The sequence below is a fragment of the Stegostoma tigrinum genome, chromosome 19, assembly GCF_030684315.1.
Source record: "Stegostoma tigrinum isolate sSteTig4 chromosome 19, sSteTig4.hap1, whole genome shotgun sequence".
NCBI lineage: Eukaryota > Metazoa > Chordata > Chondrichthyes > Orectolobiformes > Stegostomatidae > Stegostoma > Stegostoma tigrinum.
The window spans coordinates 449,295-464,327 of NC_081372.1; the positions used below are offsets into that span (position 1 = coordinate 449,295).

At 44.3% G+C, this 15,033-nt stretch overlaps 1 protein-coding gene across 1 annotated transcript in view; it reads right to left on the reverse strand.

The window, feature by feature from the left end:
• The window catches only part of fer1l4 (fer-1 like family member 4), a 253,912-nt gene that overhangs the window by 223,951 nt on the left and 14,928 nt on the right, over positions 1 to 15,033 (reverse strand). Inside the window, exons 5-6 of the mRNA XM_059652665.1 lie at positions 1,996 to 2,087; positions 597 to 638 (exon numbers count right to left, since the gene is read on the reverse strand). Of these exons, the coding sequence (XP_059508648.1) occupies positions 597 to 638; positions 1,996 to 2,087 (134 nt within the window). The remainder of the gene's footprint in view (positions 1 to 596; positions 639 to 1,995; positions 2,088 to 15,033) is intronic.

Sequence of the window (15,033 nt, forward strand, 5' to 3'; positions counted from 1 at the left end):
TTGGGTGATACTGGCCATGTTGGATTTGTCCTGTCTTTTGTGTACAGCAGTTAGCTGGGCAATTTTCCACATAGTTGAGCAAATGCCAGTGTTGTAACTATACTGGAGGAACTTGGCTAGGGGAGCAGTATGTTCTGGAGCAGAAGTCTTCAGTGTTTTGTCAAAATGTCATCAGGCCCCATCCCCTTTGCAGAATCCAGTGCCTCCTTCTATTTCTTGATAGCACACAGAGTAAATTGAATCGTCAAAGACTAATAGACATGATGCAGGAGACCTCCAGAGGAGGATCATTAGTTCTTGGAATTCCCTCTCACACAGAGTAGTGACTACAGGTCAAGGAATATATTCAAGGCTGCGTTAGACAAATGCTTGATTGACTAGGAACTTAGGATATGGGGGAAGGGGTTGGTGAGGGCCCGGAAAGTCAAGTCAAGATCATAATCAATACAGCCTTGAGGTTATTGAACAGTGGGGCAGGTTTGGTAGGACAAATCGCCTTCTGCTGGACATATTTTTTATTATCTAGAAGGGTAGTGTGGGAAATGTTGCTTTTCTGTCCATTAAACAATTACTTGTCTTGAAAGACATCAACTTACTCATGCGATCGATAGCCCTCATTCTGAATAATAAGAGCTTCCCTGTAAAGAAAGAAAGCAAGATAATACATCAGTCAAAGAAATGCATTAATGAAGAAATAATAACTGAATAGTCATTCAGCATCAAATGATTACCCAGCATCAAGTACACTAACACTTCTGAATAGTGTTTGAAGACAATCATCAATCACACTCAGAGAGGAGATGGATGCCTCAGTGCCCTAGTACTGAGCTGGGTACAATGAGACTCATTGTAAAACACAATGGGCAAAATGGCCATCTTCTATGCAATGCACAGCACCCTGGGGTGGTAAGGGCTAAGTGAAACTCTTGTTTTAATCATTCAGAAATGTCAGGGTTTTGCACTTGGTCTGTGTAGCTGACTTGCTGTCGGCAAAGATGCTAACATACTGGAAAAGTCTCTGGGCCAGTAGCCCAGAACGCCCAGCCTAATGTGCTAGAGTTATGGGTTCAAATCCCTCCACGGCAGATGGTGAAATAGAATTTTTAAAATTCTAGAATTAAAGCTAACCAAAGACAACTACGTAACTACTGTTGATTGTTGTGAAGGCCCAGATTGTGTACACAGTAGCAAGGTCAGACAGGAGGACCTCATTGGATATGAGTTCCCTGTTTGGGGCTGTTAATCTGGTCCAATCAGGGAGCCCTGGCTGACAGATAAGAACAGGAATGTCAGACATCCTGTTCACTCTGAGAACTGTCTCTGAGGGAGCTGGATCAGTGTGAAGGACTCTCCACATGTAAATAAAGGGTGACCTGGTGATGGGATACTGGCCTTTGTTGAATTTATTTCACAGCTGGCTCACTAATGTCCTTCAGGGAAGGAAATCTGCCATTCTTAACTGGCCTGGCCCTCATGTGACTCTAGACTCACAGCAACGTGGTTGGTTCTTAACTGAGTTAAAATTAAGAATGGGTAATAAATGCTGGCCTAGCCAGTCATGCCTCATCCCATAGCATTTTTCAAATTTTCTACACCAGAGGCTGTAGCAGCTCAGCCAGTGAGTATGTTTGAGCCTGCGATTCCTGCTGAAGTACCTCTTCTATCCATAAGTACAGCTTTCAGTCAAAGCCACAATAAAACAGATTTGAAGAATTAATGTTCCTTGAATGGGGCAGATGACTGAATTAGAGTCATAGAAATATACAGCATGGAAACAGACCCTTTGGTCCAACTCGTCTATACCAACCAGATATCCTACATAAATCTAGTCCCATCTGCCAGCATTTGGCCCATATCTCTGTAAACCCTCCCTTTTCATGTACCCATCCAGATGCCTTTTAAATGTTGTAATTATAACGGCCTCCAGCATTTCTTTGTGAAATTAGTTACCTACTTGTAAACATTCAATAATTTCTGATTATGTAGTTCACTGACCTGTCGCTTATATCAACCACAAAGTCATTTTCAGTCCACGTTCCCACAACTCCCTCCACAGGCTGGTATCGGACTTCCAAATCCACTAATATCTGGAACAAGACAACAATTAGACTATGAGGGTTAATTGCCTTCTCTTCTGCTGGGACTAACAGGCACATTTCCATCTTAGTAATAGGGTGAAAATCAGGTCCCAAACCTTCTGAAGAAACACAGCCCCTTGCCAAGTCAGACACCTACATTTGCATCAAACAAAGCAGGAGCCTGCACAAATTCTCACTAAAACCAGTGATTCAGGTTCTGCCAGAAGTTCTTTATTACTCACGACCTTGCTAGGTGGAGAATAGAGAGAATATAGGAAGGATATCATCAAGCTAGTGTGGCTTCAGAAGGGATTTACTAGGATGTTGCTGGGTATGGAAGGTTTGAGTCAGAAAGAAACACTGGTTAGGCTGGGACTTCTTTCTTTGAAGCATAGGAGGTTGGGAAGTGACCTGATAAAAGCTTATAAAACAATGAAAGGTATACATAGAGTCAATGGTAGTTGTCTTTGCCCTAGGATGAGGGATTTGAAGACTAGGGGACACATTTTTAAGGTGACAGGACAGATTTTAAAAAGACATGAGGCAAATATTTTCCACAGAGGAAGTGCTGGATCCGGGTACAATAACAACATTTTAAAAACATTTAGGTAAGTACACGAATAGGAAAGGGATATGGGTCTGGAGCAGGCAGGTGGGACTAGTTAATTTGGAATTACGTCTGACATGGACTGGTTAGACCAAAGAGTCTGTTTCTGTGCTGATGACTCTATGATTCTAAGACAAACATCCTTTATCAATGTCACAGCATTTGACTGTTGTAAAATTCTGTCATTGAGTGCACAGAAGATATTACATATTGGGGAAACGGGAAGGATATTCAATCACTGGATACAGGGAACAGTCACAGAGAAGATCTGAAAATGTAAGAGTATGATGTAAGACTCTGTACCTTTCGATTTTCTAAAATAGGCTGAGAAGGTGTCTAATCACATTATTTAAAATTATAAAAGATTTTTAACAATTTGGAACAAGTATAGTTATGTGATCTATAGAATTTATAGACAAGGGTCACAACGCCCCATTTTCAGATTCAGTATGGGGGTGGTGGTAGATGTCAACAACTAGAAATGTGGTGGTAAGCTGTGTTCTTGAACTATTACAGTCCCCGTACCGTCCATCTGAAGTTCTGGGATGGAGTTCCAGGTTTTGACCCAGTGACATATTTCCAAGTCAGGATGATGTGTGTGTGACTTGGAAGGGGATTTGCAGGCAATGGTATTTCCATGCACCTGCCACCCTTGTTCTTTCAGGCAGTAAAGGTCATACATTTGGACGATGCTTTGAAGTTATTGTGAATTCCTTGAAGCTCACATATAAAACATGTTGGATTGACTGTATGCTAGTAGTGGAGTGAATGAATGGGTGAAGGTGGTATTTAAGGCACCCATTAAGCAGGGCTGCTTTGTCATAGATGGTGTTCCACTGTATTCATCCAGAAAATTACAGGTTATGCAAAGTCAAGAATAAGTTACTTAGCAGGCATCTCTGAACAGGTTTGTTAGAAAATATTTTATATGAAAGTCTGTGCAAGTTAATACACACCACTGAAGCAGGTGGAACTTGAATGCAAAAGTTCTAGCTCAGACGTTAGGGACACTACCACTGCACAACATGTGGGGCATTCAGTGAGGGTTATGCCATCGAATGTCAAGGGATGGTGGTTAAATTGGCTCATGCTGGAATTAGTCATTGCATGGCACCCATGTGGTGCAAATGATACTTGCCATTTATCAGCCATACCTGAATGTTATTCAGATTTTGCTACATTTGGATACGGACACATATACTTCAGTGTCTCAGAAGTTGCAAATGGTGTTAAATATTGTGAAATCATTAATAAACATCCCCACTTCAGCAATTATGATGCAGAGGTGGGTATTGGTGAAGCATCTGAAGATGATTGGGCCTAAGACACTATCCTGAGAACTCCTACAAAGACGTCCTGGACTGAAATAGTTGGCATTCTTAGGCAAATGCTAATATATACAGGGATTGCTAGGAGTTTGTCATATTTACAAGGATTCCCTGGAAAAATAGCAAAATTACAGCAGGTTTTAAGAATGTGCTAATGTTTACGGACGATTCCTGGGATTATATAAGTATTTGCAAAGGATCCTTAGGAATGTTTCAATATTAACAGAGAGTTGTTAGAATTGTGTCTACCTTTACAGGGATTTCTTAAAAATGTTTCAATACTTACAGAGGTAAATAATTTCCAAGGGTGTGGAAACATTTTTTGTAAGTGGAATGGGCAAATGAGTTAAAATGTGGTACAGAACGAGTGGTGGGCATTTATTTAAGGGGATTTTTCAGAATCTTCCACAAAGCCATAATCTTTTCAGAAAATAGATGCTACATGAAGGATGAACCATTTTATGAAAGATTCATGATTGGGCATAAGGCTGTCACTTTGCGCCCTGGAAAATGTTTGCTTCAGATTACTCTGGGAGGATATGGGATCTCTTGAAACTAGAGTAACAGGTGCTGCTATTATGCAGTTTTAACAGACTGACAGAATGCTGCCATCAAGCCAAAAAGATGTTCTGCCTGTCACACAAATGAGTAATGTGGGTATATCAGTTCTAGTGCTGGTGTGATGCTGTATATGCATGCCTTACATCTCAAGAATTGACTAACCATATCAAACAGTATAGTTTCTTCAGCAAGATACTGACAATACACAACCAGGACATGATTGTAAAACTCGCAACAATGTCCACCACGAGATGTAATTCTACATTTGGATAGCATTTACTTAACAATCCTTAGCGTGCATGAGCCAATTTAGGATGGTTAGTCGGGTTCACAGCATTTGGCACATTTGCACATACCGGTTACTACATGTGTTAATACACAGGGCAATATTTTTTACAGACAGAAAGAACATACTATCGCAACTTAATGTAATAATACATCGACAATCAAGCCCTAATGTTCTACAAATTGTCACAAAATATATAAATTTGTAATTCTGTTAAATTCCCATTGGGTCTACCGAAACTGAATTTGCCTGCCTGACTGCTGCCCAATACTAAAGCAAACCATACATGCTTTCTTCAATATCAGTGAAAGTAACTCTATTTTTTGGTATCAGAGAGAATGGGTCGACCAGGGCAGGCAGGTTTGTGGATTTTGGGAAGGAGATAGAAACGGGCCGTGCGGGGTTGGGGAACAATGAGATTGGAGGCTGTGGGTGGGAGGTCCCGTTTCTATCTCCTTCCCAAAATCCACAAACCTGCCTGCCCTGGTCGACCCATCGTCTCAGCCTGCTCCTGCCCCACCAAACTCATCTCCACCTATCTGGACTCCATTTTCTCCCCTTTGGTCCAGGAACTCCCCACCTACGTCCGTGACACCACCCACGCCCTCCACCTCCTCCAGGACTTCCAATTCCCTGGCCCCCAACACCTTATATTCAACATGGACGTCCAGTCCCTATACACCTGCATTCCGCATGAAGATGGCCTCAAGGCCCTCCGCTTCTTCCTGTCCCGCAGACCCGACCAGTCCCCCTCCACCGACACCCTCATCCGCCTAGCCGAACTCGTCCTCACCCTCAACAACTTCTCTTTTGACTCCTCCCACTTCCTACAGACTAAGGGGGTGGCCATGGGCACCCGCATGGGCCCAAGCTATGCCTGCCTCTTTGTAGGTTACGTGGAACAGTCCATCTTCCGCACCTACACAGGCCCCAAACCCCACCTCTTCCTCCGGTACATTGATGACTGTATCGGCGTCGCCTCTTGCTCCCCAGAGGAGCTCGAACAGTTCATCCACTTCACCAACACCTTCCACCCCAACCTCAAGTTCACCTGGGCCATCTCAAGCACATCCCTCACCTTCCTGGACCTCTCAGTCTCCATCTCAGGCAACCAGCTTGTAACTGATGTCCATTTCAAGCCCACCGGCTCCCACAGCTACCTAGCATACACCTCCTCCCACCCACCCTCCTGCAAAAATTCCATCCCCTATTCCCAATTCCTCCGCCTCCGCCGCATCTGCTCCCACGATAAGACATTCCACTCCCGCACATCCCAGATGTCCAAGTTCTTCAAGGACCGCAACTTTCCCCCCACAGTGATCGAGAACGCCCTTGACCGCGTCTCCCGTATTTCCAGCAACACATCCCTCACACCCCGCCCCCACCACAACCGCCCAAAGAGGATCCCCCTCGTTGTCGCACACCACCCCACCAACCTCCGGATACAATGCATCATCCTCCGACACTTCTGCCATCTACAATCCGACCCCACCACCCAAGACATTTTTCCATCCCCACCTCTGTCTGCTTTCCGGAGAGACCACTCTCTCCGTGACTCCCTTGTTCGCTCCACACTGCCCTCCAACCCCACCACATCCGGCACCTTCCCCTGCAACCGCAGGAAATGCTACACTTGCCCCCACACCTCCTCCCTCACCCCTATCCCAGGCCCCAAGATGACATTCCACATTAAGCAGAGGTTCACCTGCACATCTGTCAATGTGGTATACTGCATCCACTGTACCCCGTGTGGCTTTCTCTACATTGGGGAAACCAAGCGGAGGCTTGGGGACCGCTTTGCAGAACACCTCCGCTCAGTTCGCAACAAACAACTGCACCTCCCAGTCACAAACCATTTCCACTCCCCCTCCCATTCTTTAGATGACATGTCCATCATGGGCCTCCTGCAGTGCCACAATGATGCCACCCGAAGGTTGCAGGAACAGCAACTCATATTCCGCCTGGGAACCCTGCAGCCTAATGGTATCAATGTGGACTTCACCAGTTTCAAAATCTCCCCTTCCCCCACCGCATCCCTAAACCAGCCCAGTTCGTCCCCTCCACCCACTGCATCCCAAAACCAGTCCAACCTGTCTCTGCCTCCCTAACCTGTTCTTCCTCTCACCCATCCCTTCCTCCCACCCCAAGCCGCATCCCCATCTACCTACTAACCTCATCCCACCTCCTTGACCTGTCCGTCTTCCCTGGACTGACCTATCCCCTCCCTACCTCCCCACCTATATTCTCCTCTCCACCTATCTTCTTTTCTCTCCATCTTCGGTCCGCCTCCCCCCTCTCCCTATTTATTCCAGAACCCTCACCCCATCCCCCTCTCTGATGAAGGGTCTAGGCCCGAAACGTCAGCTTTTGTGCTCCTGAGATGCTGCTTGGCCTGCTGTGTTCATCCAGCCTCACATTTTATTATCTTCTATTTTTTGGTAACAAGTAGTAGAGCTGGATGAACACAACAGGCCAATCAGCATCAGAGGAGCAGGAAGGCTGACGTTTTGGGTTTCGATCTTTCTTCATAAATGCATTTCTGGAGATGGGTCAAGACCAGAAACATCAGCCTTCCTGCTCCTCTGATGCTGCTTGGCCTGTTGTGTTCATCCAGCCTTCCGCATTATCCTCCAAAGGATTTCTTGCTTTTCTGATCTCCTCGTAACTTGCTTTGAATCACAGCTCATGCTAATTGTGGTGAGGAGGAGGTCATTTGGCCTCTCTGAGCATTTTAATTTTTGTTAAGCTCCCACCTTATCCCCAAACCCTGCAAATTATCTAAAAAGAAGCATTCATCTGGATCCGTCTTGAATCTCTCAATTGAATCTACTTTCACCACAATTCCAGGCAGTGTATTCCTAACCCGAATCACTCAATATGTGAACAGTTTTCTTTTCCAACCTCACATTTGCTCCTTTGTAAAGCTTTAAAACTGTGCCCTCAGGTTCATGATTTTGAAAACATTTTTTCAGATCTTCTTCTAGCGTGTGCTGCTAAAACTATGCTAATCCTACATTACTCCTTGATGTAGTGTAGATTTAGCATAGCCTTGAACGTTGTGAAATTGCAAGCGCTCATCCAAAGGCTTGAGATTTCCTGCCTCAGCTACCCTCCCAGGCAGTGCATTCAGATTTCCACTACTCTATGGGTGAAAAACAAATTCCTCAAATTCCCTCTGAACTTCTTGCCTTTCAGCTTAAAGGTATGCCCCCATGTTATTAATTGTTCAATAATGAGGAACAGCTGTTCTCTATCTATGTGGTTGAACCCCTCATAATCTTCTACACCTCCATCAGATCCCCCCTCAGCTTTCTCTGCTCTAAAGAAACACTCAAATTTATTCTGCCTCCCTCATAGCTAATCTGCTTCATTCCAGACAAGTAAGTTGAGTTTAAATCATGGTAGGCGAGGGCAGCCGAATGCAATGCGAGGCCTTTTTGGAAAACTTGAATGGATGCTCAAGGTATAACCATCTCCCTTATCCAATCACACAACTCAACCTCTGAGAAATTACTGTCCTTGCTCTGGTCACGGTACCTGCTGACAAACTGATTATTAATTCTTGAGGCTGATTGTAACCAGATCATCCAGCTGGACACGACAGCACGAGTTCCCTGATTGGGGCTGTTAATCTGTTCCAATAAGGGAGACATGGCTGACACATAAAAAGGGAGTGTCAATACTCTGGTGCCTGACCCTGTGCTAAAATTAAGAACTGTTCATGTGTAAATAAAGGGAACTCATAGACTATGATGTCTAGCTGGCTGACCTGTGTATAATCCCTCCCCAGTGAGTCCATGGAGATAGGCTGGTCCTATTTCTTCAGGAGTAACCTGGTGCTTTTAGGCACCAGGTCAGGTTCCTCCGACATGGACTGCATATAACACACGGGAGCTGGCCTCTTCTGCCAGGAGTGCCTTGGTAGAATTTTACTCTTCTTCTAGAGGTAAGGGCATCGAGACGGCTACTTCTGTCATGTCCATTTCTGAATCGGGGACTTGACAACGTTTGATGGAGAGGATGAATCCATGGGCTCTGGCAGCATTTCTGAAGGTTCTGAGGGGTACAGCACGTTTCGCTCCTGCACACTGTTTGCGAATTTGCAGCTTTCATATGCTCCATACGCTTATTCGGGACTGTTGCACCTACCTAAACTTTCTACACAACTAGTCTTGAGCTCATGTCAACCATGCCTCTTACATATGCAAAGCTTCATCATCTGCACCAAACTATCTCTCTCACTTGGTGGAGTCTTGGGTCCAGTATTAGCATTCGTCATATAGGTTCACCCCGACCCCAGGTCCAAGAAGATCAGACATAATCTGGTGCAAGATCTTCTACCTATTAGCAACTTTGCCGGTGCTATCCTGGAGTTGCATATGGGATGCCTATAATCAAACAAGAACAGTGATAGCTTGGTATCTAGTCAGGCTGTAGGCTGTTTTTTCAATCTAGCCTTCAAGGTTTGAACCACTGTTTCTGCAGGCCAGTGGGTGATGTGTGGTATGGAGCCATCCTGGTACGTCATATCCCATTCAACTTCAAGAAATAACCAAATTTCCTGATGGTAAACGATTGTCCATTATCTGTGACAAACACTTCTGGGACTCTGTGTTACAAACGGTACAAGCAGTTTTTCTATTGTTATCCCTGTATTTGATGGATGGACCCTGTGCGCGTACTTTGAGTGGGCATCTACAATAACTAAGAACATTGAACCCATGAAAGGATGTGCACAGTCAACATACAACCCAGTCCAGGCTTTACCCAGCCATTCCCACAGATGTCTAAGCCTGGCCACCAGACATAATATTTAGCCAAATTCTTCATTTTGGACATCCTTGATGGCCCTGATGGAATTCAGCCAGTATTTGATGGTGACCTTTGCTTGGGACAATTACTCTTGCTCCCCACAACAATATGCTGCCCTCTACCATAAACTGGTGTCTCCGGGTCCAAAAAAGTTTCGATTCTAGTTGGGACGGCCCTTAGATTCCCTCATTAATACCAATTGTTTCCGTTTGGAAAGGATGAGATCTGTCTGTATCCAAAGTCTGATATTGTTAGCTGTGACTTGGACAGCGTCCATAAAATTTAATACCGTTACAGACTTTTCCACTGGGGTATCACCGCTAGTATATTTGCAAACGGGGGGGGGGGGGGGGGGGGGCAGCTCAATGCATCTGTATTTGCTACTCGGCCTCCCAAATGATGTTCTAACTTGTAATTACATGCCTTTAGTATTACAGCTCACCATTGAATGTGGCCAGTAGTTGTGGGCAGCACTGTCCTTTCCTCTAAAAGCAGACCATGGACTACGATTATCATTAATTCTCATCAATAAAGGTAGTAGTAGAACTTCATGACTTCAAATATAATAGCTATCCCTTCTTTTTCATATCTGGGCATTTACGGTCTGTATTTACGTGGCACGGTGGTTCAGTGGCTAACACTGTTGTCTCACAGCACCAGGGACCCAGGCTTGATTCCACCCTCTGGCAACTGCGTGAAGTTTGCACGTTCTCTTCGTGTCTGTGTGAATCTCCTCCCATAGTCCAAAGAATGTGCAGGTTAGGTGGACTGCCATACTAAAGTACCCAAACTGTCCAGGGATGTTGCAGGGTAGGTGGATTAGCCATGGTAAATGCAGGATTACAGAGAATAGGGTGGGGTGTGGGTCTGGGTGGGATGCCCTTTGGAGGGTTGGAGCAGACCCGATGGGCCAAACGGCCTGTTTCAGTACTGTAGGGATTCTATGATAATCCAAAGTTCTGGATGCAAAATCTATTGAACATTCCCCTCCATTAGATCACCAATCAGCCAATAGCACCCAGATGTCATATAGGGAGGCATCACATGTCAATAACAGATATGTCTTGGGATCATAGTGTACCAATACCTTACAGAAATTACCTAAATTCCTGGATAAACACAGGGGCCAGAGCACCTTTGTTCAACAACAAAAACAGAAGTTGCTGGAAAAGCTCAGCAGGTCTGGCAGCATCTGTGAAAACAAATCTGACTTATCGTTTTGACTCCAGTGACCCTTCACCTCACTTTATCTTGCAATCCGTGTAGCTTGATCTTGTTGGCTCTGCAGCCCAAGTAGGTCACTTGGGGAGGCCTGGAACACACACTTTACCCTTCTAAATTGAATGCCTGCTTTGTAAAAGTGCCTTAGGATCATAACCAAGTTCACTATGTGTTCTTTACTCGTTGTCCCTGTTATAAGGACGTCATCTAGGTAAGTGGGAACCTGAGGTAGATCTTGCAAAAATGTTCTCCATTGTCTGCTGAAAATTGAACAGGCTTACATTAATCCAAAGAGCACATTAATGGTTATTAAACACAATTGTAATTAAATGTGGCTCACATCCAGCTTTGTGAAGGGCAGCACACCTGCCAGCTTTGCCTATAAGTCCTCTATCCAAGGGACTGGGTATTTATCCAACTACAGAAAACAGTTTACCATTTGAATAAATTCCTCACAAAGCAAACTGATCCATCTTGTTTCAACATTGGTAAGACCAGTGCTGTCCATTCTGCAAATTGGACTAGATCAGATTAGATTCCCTACAGTGTGGAAACAGGCCATTTGGCCCAATAAGTCCACACCGCCCCTTGGAGCATCCCAAACAGACCCATCCCCCTATAACCCACACACCTAAACACTACAGGCAATTTAGCATGGCCAATCCACCTAGCCTGCACATCTTTGGACTGTGGGAGGAAACCGGAGCACCTGCAGGAAACCCACGCAGACACGGGGAGAATGTGCAAACTCCACACAGACAGTCACCTGAGGCGGGAATCGAACCTGGGTCCCTGGTGCTGTGAGGCTGCAGTGTTAACCACTGAGCCACCGTGCCACCCTAGTTTGATAATTCCTTCACTTTCCAGCCTCCTGATGTCTGCTTCTGCTTTCTCCTGTACTGCAAATGGCACTGGATGGGCCTATCAGAATCATGGAATTGCTTCCTGGTCAACGTGCAAAGTGGCCCTGGCTCCTGTGATAGTCCCTAGACCTTCCTGGAAGACTTCTGAGTATTCAATTAGGACTTCACTCAGCTGCTATTTGTTAATTGAAAAACATTGAATCAATCTAGGTGAATCTCTCACAATCAATTTCATCCTATCTAACTTGGGCCCTGAGCCTTTACTACAAATCACTGGCACATTTGCTTTTCATAGCAGACCAGGACCAAAGTTATATCCTTAATCTGTAAAGATTCCCTGTTTAGTTGTCAGCCTAGCTGAGATTTGCACAAATTGAAGTATTGGATTCCAGTGTGAAATGTATTAAAAACTGGTTCAACAATCACCAATGCAGTCTCGCTGCTATCAATCTCTATTTGAACCAGACATTCTTCTTGATTGATAAGCAATTTAACTGTTACAAATCAGATAGAAGTGGACATTCCAGGGTCTGAACCTTTCTGGATACAATGAGTTATCTTACTCAAAATTCGCTGTCTCGGCTCCACGTACCAGCAGCAACATCAGTGGCTTGCTGGCCTGGATCCTGAAGAAAATTCTAAATGTTTGGCCAAGGCTTGCCTTTGTTTTGGGGTTGTGTTATGGGCCAACTTGGAGTCCCTCTGATCAGGACATGTCCTGAGTGAGGCTATGCAATGCCTGCACTCAAGAAATGTTCCCCAAGCTCAGTCGGACTGTCAACAGTATCCACCTCCATCAGAATACCACGTAACTCAGAAGCTCCACTAGCTGCATTTTCCAACAATAAGGTCAGCTGCAGCACCTGTTTGAAGTCTAGCTGCGTTTTAACTACCAGGAGTACTTGCATAGTTACATCAGTAATCCCACATTCCAGATGGTCTCTAATCATCTCATTAAGGATTAAACCAAATTCACAGGATTCTGCTAGTCATCTTAACCTAGTCAAAAACTCTGATACAGTTTCCCCAGTTCTCCAATTACAAAGTAAAAGCGATAGTGTTTCAGATTTAGAGGATCCTTGGGGTTGTAATATTCCTTAACTATGTCAGTCAAATCTTGAAAGGTTTTAGCATCTGGTGCCTCAGGAAAAGTTAGGCTCCTAATGACAGAAAAAATCTGCAGCTCTACAGATTGTTAAGTGAATTACTCATTGTTTTTCATCTGCCATAATGTAATTTACTCAGAAAAAACAATGCAATCTTTCCAAATGCTGGGCCCAGTCCTCAACAGCAGAGTCGAACGAATCAAGCTTCCGAAACAGAGGCATGATGTAATAAAATGTTTAGCCTTAACTCAAAGGCAACTGTTGCAATTGGGTTTTACATAGAACATTACAGCACAGAACAGGCCCTTCGGCCCTCAATGTTGTGCCGACCTGTCATACCGATCTCAAGCCCATCTAACCTGCACTATTCCATGTACGTCCATATGCTTGTCCAATGACGACTTAAATGTACCTGAAGTTGGCGAACCTACTACCGTTGCAGGCAAAGCGTTCCATTCCCTTACTACTCTCTGAGTAAAGAAACTACCTCTGACATCTGTCCTATATCTTTCACCCCTCAATTTAAAGCTATGCCCCCTCGTGTTCGCTGTCACCATCTAGGTGAATTGTTGCACAAAAGTCATCAAACACTCAGGAAAATTCAACCACAGAGACAATCCGTGGCAGAAAATCGCTCCCATATGTAAAACTGACAAAATTAATGAGGAGCTGCTCCTCCATTCACAGTGTGATTCTTTGCCATGTGCTGACAGCACGACAAGTGAACCTATGGTCAGCAAATGTGGGAGATCAACACACTATCATTGGAGGGAACATGAGCAGCCAGGAAAGTAAGTGGTGACAGTCACTGAGGGAGCTGGGGTCACTGTTTTGCTGCGGACTGTGTGTTTTGTGGAAGACAGCTTTGAGTGGGGCGAAGGGAGACAAAGGTTGTAGTTGGGGTGGAGAGGAAAAATAGGCTGTGGCGGGGTTTTCTTCAGGATCGTGCTTTACTCTCATCACCACTGAAATAACTCCACAGAGGCTGGTATCCTGTCATTAAGTCACCCCTTATTTACACAGAAACGGTCCTTGATTAGAGTATTGCCTGATATAGAGTCAGGTACCACAGTGCCAGTACCCTAACTCTCAGCCTTTTTGTGTGGGCCAGGGCTCCCCGATTGAGGATATTTATTTGGTCCAATCAGCAAACTCATAGTCTATGATTTCCAGATGGCTGTCTATGTTTCACTCGCCATACCACCATGTTGTACTTTTGTACTGCATTGTAGAGAACTGTCATTCCCATGTCAGTTGTGCTCATAGTTGCTCAACATGTGGTGTCACCCTGGTCCTTGGCCAGTCTCATTGCTCAGCTGTTAAAGTAGTAACACAGCACAGTTGTGTTCAGGGAACACTGAATTGCCTGCATTGCAAAGAACAATGCACAACAAGCCTCCTTTGAGATTGTTTAAAGTGCGACAGAAGAAGGAACGCCCCCAAGCATGCAGAATGTATATGGAAGTCCCCTGAAATTCAGTAAGCCTAGTTCTGCAGTAGTTCAGCATTTTCTCCTAAAAGTACATTTTGTCAATTTTTGATTATTATGGGAGTGAGAAATGAAACTCAGCTCCACACAATCTTTGGATTGATTTTAAAATACAGTCATAGCAACAGTTGTTAAGGAAATGTGTTTATTACTGTTTGACCTTTTGAAGACTTCAGTCAAACAGGTTTTTCAGAGTGCTGGATTTGCTTGTTATTTTTGATCCCTACATAGTTTCCTTTTATCAAGTGAAAATCCAAGCAAAGGGACTATTGGATAGGGATGTGATCATTGCTCACATCAGCTGTTGGCAGAAATTAATCGCAATCCTGGCTAAGCCAGTCCAGGTACTGCATCATTGAACTAATAAACCAGACCTTCAGGCTCAATCCCTAGTTTGATGTAACTGACAACATAACAAGCTGGGAGCCAGTAAAACTGGTCTAGTTCACAAAAGGAACTCATGGACAAAACCTGGTATCCATGCAACTATGTTCAAGCAAGGAGTGAGGAACCAGAAGTAAAGAAGAAATAAAAACCAGAAACAAAACTAAAGAATTGTGACAACAATTTATATTTATATAGCACCTTTAATGCAATAAAATATTCCGGATGTTCCATGGGTATGATTGTAGAACAAAATATTACGTTGAAACTAATGATTATCTAAAGCTTGATTAAAGAG